Source organism: Lichenostomus cassidix, chromosome 1, assembly GCF_008360975.1.
Source record: "Lichenostomus cassidix isolate B80296 chromosome 1, HeHo_3.0, whole genome shotgun sequence".
Classification (NCBI taxonomy): domain Eukaryota; kingdom Metazoa; phylum Chordata; class Aves; order Passeriformes; family Meliphagidae; genus Lichenostomus; species Lichenostomus cassidix.
Genome location: NC_139479.1, coordinates 40,354,944 through 40,362,825, shown reverse-complemented (window position 1 = coordinate 40,362,825; position 7,882 = coordinate 40,354,944). Strand labels below are relative to the sequence as shown.

Sequence of the window (7,882 nt, the reverse complement as noted above, 5' to 3'; positions counted from 1 at the left end):
GAGAAGATCACAGTGGGGTACTGTTGAAAGGCATTTAAAGAACAATGAAATCCCCAGACACAGTCAACATGGGCTCACAAAGGGAAAATCCTGTTTAACTAATTTCACATCCTTCTATGATAAGGTCACCCACCTAGTGGATGAAGGGAAGGTGGTGGATGGAGTTTTTCTGGATTTCAGTCACAGTTGTCATACCCTCCCTCACAGCAACCCTCTGCACAAGTTGTCCAGGTGTGGGATGAATGGATTTGCAGTGTGCTGGCTGAAGGACAGAGTCCAAAGGGTTGTAGAGGATGGGGCTACACCTGGCTAGTGAGCTGTCACTAGTGGTGTTCCTCACACCTCAGTCCTGGGGGCCAGATCTGCTCAAGATCAGCAATCTGGATGCAGCACTTGAACATGCCATTAGCAAGTTTGCTGATGATACCAACCCAGGAGGTTCTGCTGATACTCTTGGGGGACAAAAGGTCTTGCAGAGTGATTTGGATATCTTGGAGCATTGGGCTATGATTAATGGGATGAAATTTAGCAAGTCCATATGCTGGATTCTGCACCTAGGACACAGTAACGCTGGGAACAAGTATGACTTGGGAGAACAGAGGCTGGAGAGCAGCCCTGAGGAAAGGGATCTGGGGTTGTTGGTTGGCAGCAGGATCAGTGTGGATCAGCTGGGTGTCCTGGCAGCCAAGACGTCAAACATCCTGGGGTGCATCAAAAGCAGCATCACCAGCCTGTCAAAAGAGGAGATTATCCCACTGTTTTTAGCATTGGTGTGGCCTCACCCAGAGTGCTGTGGGCAGTCCACAACTTAAGAGAGGTGCTGAGGTCTTTGAAAGCATCCAGAGGAGGGCAACAGCTGGTGAAAGGGCTAGAAATCATGTTCTGTGAGGAGTGGCTGAGTACTCTGGGCTTGTCTAGTTTGGAGAAAAAGAGGCTGAAGGAATCTCATTGCTCTTTGCAGCTTCCTGAGGAGGGGAAAATGGAGAGGGATGTGCTTATCTCTTCTCTCTGGGATCCAGCAATAGGATGTGTGGGAATGGTTCAAAGCAGCACTAGGGAAGGTTCAGACTGGACATTAGGAAGCATTTCTTTACTGAGAGCATGGTCAAACCTGGAAGAGGCTTGCTAGAGAGGTGGTTGATGCCCCAAGCCTGTCAGTGTTTAAGAGGCATTGGGACATAGCCTTAATAACACCCTTTAACTTTGGGTCAGTTCTGAAGTGTCAGGCAGTTGGACTAGGTGTTCATCACGAGTCCCTTCCAACTGACATAAGCTATTCTAGACACATACTAATATATCTCCCCAAAATGCCATTTTTATGCCCAGAAGTCAATGAAACTTGGTACAAAAAATGAACCTCAAGGGTTGTTTTTCTTAAAAAAAAGACACCTTTCTTAACCAGTCCAAGGGAATAAACCCCACCTTCAGTCAAATGACCCAGCACAAAACTGTGCTATTGCATTGGCCTGATCAATTTATGGACAGAAGTAAATGGAAATCAGTCCCACAGTGGTGTGAGGAACTTTCAAAAACTCCCCAGGTCATAACTTGTCCCAAAACATAGGAACAGAAATAACAAAAAAAAAAAAATCCCAAAAATCACCAATAAAAAAAACAAAGTAAAGGCCAAATCTTTCACTCTGCTACGTAAACTATAGATAGGTAAAAAACCCAAGTAAGCCAATCCAAAGCCAGAGCTATGGTGGCAGGAAGACAGAGGTTGAAGGGAAATAGAGAAATAAATTCATATGGATGTTGAAGTTCCTTCCACAACAACAGGGAGAAAAGACACTATTATATCCTGGAAAACTGGAAGATGTGTGAGTTAAGCTCATGGCAAAGGGACTTGCAGTTGCACAAGAGAAAGAAGCTGAAAAAATGATAAGGGGCAGAAACACAGCCTCACAGATGAATATTTTCTAATGTCTTATCCCTGCAGATTCCAGCCAGCATGAAGAAAATGCCACAGGGGAAGAGTATCTCTTGCAACTTCCCTTACTCGTCAGCCTGGGGTGAACACTCAGCTGTGCACTATGTCATTTTTGGTTTACATAACCAAAGATTAAATCAGATGCGCAACATCTTGCTGTGATTTTAGATGAGAAAGATGGTAACAACTGGCCTAGTAACATAAAACATCCTCAAAAGCAGCAGTGTCAGGAGATGAAAGGAGGAGCCTTTCCCTGAAGGTGAAGCAAGTCTGGTTCTCATGTACACTGAGGCCACTTTACAACATTCTGGATAAAACAGGGTTTGCAAGGGAATGAACATATAAATTAGCCCTGCTTGAAGAGTTCTTGTGGACAGGCAGAGAGTGGGTTTGAGGTGTAAATAACTTCATCTGTCCTCAGTCACCTGCAGGGGCTCCCCCTGAAGTCCCTGGCAGATTCATGTGGCTATCAGAGAGACATGGATCCACACTGCACATGGCAGCTAGGTCCCTCTCTGTTGAAAGCAGCATGGTCTGGGACAGCACAAATGGCTGTTGGACATCATAGCCAGAGCCCCCTGCAGCTTCAGCAGGACTACCCACCCTCAGCAGGGTCACTTGCCAGCCTGCCACTTCTGCTGGTCCTCTGGGAAGCAGTCCCTATGCCCTTTAGGGAGATCCTTTTCCTCTCTTTCCCAGACTCAGGGGCTCAGACTCTGTCCTAGAGGTATCCTGGCTGTGTTCCTGTCCTTCAACACTTACTCCAAACTTCTGGTTGCTGCATGGCAGCACACCAAAAAGTTCTGATGGGCTCTGGCCAAAATTTGCCCAAATGCTACTCCTTGGATTCACCAGCCAAAGCAGCGTTATCAACAAAAGAATAGGTGAGCTCCCCATGTCAAGAAAACATGATGACCCAGGTTTGGACTCAAGTCTCCTACCTCAGACTTGATTAGATCCTAGTTGATAGCTTGGATTGGTCTACTTTACCACCACCAACATAATTCCAGTCTGCAAGATCTCAAAGTGCTATGATGGGGGAAAATATTCAGAAAAATCTTTCTTTTCTTTTTCTTTTCTGCTGCCATGGTCTATGGTGTCTGTTTCTTTTCCCTCCTGGGGAGAGAAGAAGGAGCTGTAGCATGCTCTATGCCCAGTGCTGCTGTGCAAAAAAAGCCTCCTGCCTGCTTTCCCCTCTCCCTCTTCCCTTCCAATGCCACTGTGTGTCACCTGCAAGCCAGAGGGTACCAAGGAGGCAGAGAGCAGACAGAGGGCCACTGCGTCAGTAAATGGGTCTGTGGACCCCTTTTTGTCCTGCTGGAGCATTAACAGATCAACAAACATCATGTTCCCACTGAGCTCTGACACACATCCAACGGTATGCCTAACTCTGAGGTTTTCTTCCCTTTTTTTTTTTTGTTTTTTTAAATAATATGTGTCTGTAAAGTGATTACATCCGGGTTTGTGTCCACACGGCAAAACCAAAGAGCATTCATCAGAAGAATAATGATGCAAATGTGGCTTCTTATCCTCCAGTGATTGCCCATCTGGCAAAAAGGTTTAGAAAATGTAACAATAGTTTTGAAATAAATAGGAGGAAAGTAAAGACCGGCAGTGTACTTTCCACATCAATGGCAAATATTCTACTGATGTGGAAAGTAAACAGCTTCAAACAAGAGGAGAAACCACTGTGGACAACTCTCCACCTGTGAGCTGCAGGCTCAAATGCCACTGCATTAAAACTGAGGTAGAAAATCCAAAGTTCATCACCTCACATTGCAAAAACAGGTATCAAAAGCTGTATCATCTCTGGATAATACTGGGGGCCCACTGAAATTCAGAGGATGAGAAAACCTTGCTATGCGTTTCAAAAGCTTACGTCTCTGTAAGAATATGAAGCGCTCACGGTCGGCACAGCTGTATTCTACAAGCACTCCTCAAAGCCACCCTCCTGGCAAGGCTGTTTGTGGGAAGGATGGCGCCGGGGGGCATACGGAAAGAGACGCAAACCCGCAGCTCCGGAGGAGACGCTAAGGACGCACCTGTCCCTGTGCTGCCACCCCTCCCGACCCCTGCAGGGAAGGGGAATCCAGCCCCAGATCCCGGGTCGCGCCGCTGTTTGTTTGTTAGTTTGTTTCGGGGTCCGGTGCTTAGCGCCCCGCCGGGCAGCGCTGCGCTCCGCTGCCGGGACCCCGGGGCGCTGGGGCCGGGCGGGGCGGGGGCAGCCCGGGGCGATGCCGGCAGCTGCCGGTGCTGATTGGGCTGCGCTGCCCGGCCACCGCCCCCGCCCCGCCGGCTGGGCTCGGCTCGGCTGGGCTCGGCTCCGCCCGCTGCCGCCGGGATCCGCCGCTCCCGGGCTGCCCCGGGATCCGCCGCGGCTCCGCGCCGCCCGCCCGCTGCCCCCGCCGCCTGCTGCCGGGCCCATGGCGAGCACGTCGGCGGAGATCATCGCCTTCCTGCTCACCATCTCGGGATGGGTGCTGGTCTCCTCCACGCTGCCCACCGACTACTGGAAGGTGTCCACCATCGACGGCACGGTCATCACCACCGCCACCTTTTGGGCCAACCTCTGGAAGACCTGCGTGACCGACTCCACCGGCGTGTCCAACTGCAAGGACTTCCCATCCATGCTGGCGCTGGACGGTCAGGCTTCCGCCGACCCCACCCCGACACCTCGCGGTGTCCCCTCTCTGGGGAGCTGCGGGTCCCGGGGCCGCTCCGGGGCTGGGGGCGGGAGGGCAGCGGGGTTCGGGGTGCGCCCGGCGGGGCCGGGGGGCGGAGGGGACCCCGACGGAGGTGGCTTTCCCGCAGGCTCACGGACAGGTGCCCCCGTGTCCCCAGGCAGGTGCTGTGTGCCACTTGTGCTCATCTGTGGAAGTGGGGTTTATTCCTCCCAAAAACCCACTGGTTGAAATTATATTTGGTGCCCAAGTGTCGGTTTTGGCCTCTCGTGCTGTCAGTACCTGCCTTTTTTTCCCCATCAGAAGAGTGTGCGTGTGGATTTGACACAAGGAGAATGCAGGCAAATTTTTCTTGCTGATTTATTTTCCGGCTGTCGTGACATTCCTCTTTTTTATGGTTTTGCCAGCCGTGCAACGGTCGGTGGAGAAGAACAAGCCTTGGCGTCGTTTTGTTTTAATTAATGTTCCTTTGCTGGTTTTGCTAAGCGGTTATTAACTCAGATGTAATTGCTTCATTGATAAATGACAGCGTAAAAGCTCGGGGCAGTCAGGGATGCAAAGGTATGCAGAAGTGATGCATAGCTTTGCTCAGCTCTAGGGCAGTGTTATTTTGAAGTAAAGCTGAGAGTTTTGCTATAGGGCTTGAAACCAAAGATTGAGTTGGTGCTGCATTTCTTCCCTGGTTAAGGGGAAACATTTTTGCCCTTTAAGGAAGCCGTACTGGGAAACTGGTTCACTGCAGGAAATCTTTGCAACCAAACTTTCAGTTGATAAATCCACAGTGATTATGGCTGGTAGAAACAGGAGAAGTGTGTATGGCATAATTTTATAGCTTCAGGAGTGACTGTAAAGAAAAGGAGGAAAGGTTTCTAAAACTATGGCACCTTTTCTAAGTTTTTATAGCTATAAATGAATGCAGTATGCAGTGCTCCTGTGGCTTTGATACAAAAGACCATGCCTACTGTTCATGGTCTGGCAAGACATTCCCTTTGCACTGGAGTCTGAGAAGGTATTTTGGTGTGAAAGCTCTGTTTAAGGGGAAAGGAAAGTCTGTTTATCTAATCACTGACAGAGATTAATACTATTGTAACAGGGATTAATATGAACATGACGTTAATACCAATATCAGAAAACCTTTAATCTCTGCATGTAGAAAGGGCTAAAAGGTCAAAATACCAGAAAGAGGTAACAAAGGCAACCCTTCAGCATCACTATTGCAGGATGCTTCCCTCAGGTGGAAAAGTGCTGTTCCCTGGACCCAGCCCCATGGAGGCAGAGGGATTTGCCAGTTCCTCCAAAGGGATAGGAGAGCTGTCTGGCCTCCGTTGACATCAGTCACTCTGTGGCCAAGTGGAGCAGCTGAGAATGTGGTTTCCAGGACTGGACAAGGAGCTGTGGTCTCTGTGCAGGCGGGCATGGAGTGATCGCTGGTGCAAAACCTTTTGGATCCCTTGAATCTATTGTTTAGCAGTTCTTTTAGGTCTGGGTTAATCTGTTTTCAGTGTAAGAAAAGCATAGTTACAAAGTATGCAGAATTGGGAACATTTAAATTTTCAATAAGAAGATGACACCTGACAGCAAGGTCCTTACCACCCTTTCCCCCAAGTGCTTGTGCATTGAAACGTGTGTTGGGTAGCATGTTCCTCCTGGCCAAGGAATGAGTTTCTGAGGCACCTGGTGCACAGTGAAAGAGCCATCAGCTCATTTTGGATAGAAGTGAATCGGAAATGCACTTCTGGAAGGGCCCTGTTCCAGTCCTTCTGGCCAACCTGTTTATCAGTAGTGGAAAGGCTTCAGTTTTTCTCAGTAGCCTCTCTAAATGCTGTGGGGGCAGATTTTGGTACCCAGGCACAATGTGAATGAAAGGCAGACTGGAGGGAGAGCGATGTACACCCCAGCACAGACCAGGCAAACCGGGTCGGGTTAGAGGGGCAGCCACTGCTGACAGAGGTGCTTTCAGTCGGTAGCCTAGCCCCAGGTCCCCTCCTTGTGGTTACAGGCTCTGCAGGGAGCCTGTTAGCAGCTGGCTGTGGGTGTGTGTGTCCCCTCTTCACCCTAACCCTTCCCCTGTGGGGGAGTGCGCTTCAGGGCTGTGGTGTGTCACTCGTGGCTTAAAGAATTCATGTCTCAACAAGAAGATGAATCTGTCTCAGCCCTTGTCTAGCCTCTCCCTTCCCTCCTCTTCTTCTTTGTCCAGACTTACATGTCTAAGGTGGATCCCATTCCCTGTGATTGGGAATGTGGGAGCTTCCTGCCTCCATCCTCAGGTGGGGGACTCGTTAGACACAAAACAGGGCAGATCTGGTTTCCTGTTTTCAGTGAAGTGTTTCTGAGCAGAAACAATAATCCTGTAAAGATACCTGTGGTGACAACGTGTTGCTCTCCTCAAAATGGTAGAGCATGACTGGGAAATTACCAGATATCTTTGTTGTACCAGGGAAATGTGGCCCTGCCCCACTCCTTCCTCACACAGATGGAGAGGATTTGCCTTGCAGTGCAGTTCCTCTTCTACAGAAATATTTTTTTTGTCAAATCAGAAACTTCTACGTGTTACTGGATTTCTTATCCAGAGAGGCTGCTCAGGTCTTCCAGGGGATCAGAGACAAAATGAAGGGGAAAGAAATCAGGGTGTCATTGTGCTTTGAGCAATCTGGGCTATGTGAGGTGTCCCTGCCCATGGCAGGGGTAGGAGCTAGATGACCTCTAAGGTTCCTCTCAACCCAAAACACTTGAGGACTCTAGTATTCTATGCCAGTTGCTGGAGTTCTCCTGTGGAGTGCAGGAGAAGTCCTTCCTTCCTCAGAAGGAGTGTTGTAGTTTGGGTCAGGGGTGCTCAGGAGATGGTTCCTCTTTATCCTTGTTTTGGTTTGTATTAAAACAAAACTTTGGGCTTGGACTGTCCTCCCCAGATTGCTGTGGTTGTCACAGCACTGAGGCTGCCCTGATGGCTTTCAGACCATCACTCCACACAAACAGCTTCCAGAGAAAATTGCTTGTGGTCCCCTTCCACCCGTATGCATTCCTGTAGCAGAAATCAATTTGGCCATCCCTCATTATGTACTAAGCCCCACATTCTGTATGCAAACAGAAATGCTCTTCCTGTCTGTTGGACTTAAAGTAATTTTGGGTTTACTTTTTGTGCTACTGGTCATAGGTGGAAATTTACTGATGGAACCACCTCCCCCAAAGGAGGACATATCAGTTTCCATGTTTCCAACAGTGGATCTGATGACCTTTTGCAAGAACAGAGCTGAACAAAAATTCAATTATG

General features: G+C 49.1%; 1 protein-coding gene across 2 annotated transcripts in view; it reads left to right on the top strand.

Annotated features, from left to right (window-relative positions):
- The window catches only part of CLDN10 (claudin 10), a 57,747-nt gene that overhangs the window by 37,548 nt on the left and 12,317 nt on the right, over nt 1-7,882 (top strand). Inside the window, exon 1 of one of the 2 annotated variants that reach the window (XM_085057552.1) lies at nt 4,247-4,573. The exons of the other annotated variant lie outside the window; for it this stretch is intronic. Within the exon in view, the coding sequence (XP_084913678.1) occupies nt 4,354-4,573 (220 nt within the window). The 5' untranslated portion in view covers nt 4,247-4,353. Of the gene's footprint in view, nt 1-4,246; nt 4,574-7,882 lie in introns of those variants that run through there. 2 annotated transcript variants of the gene reach the window in all.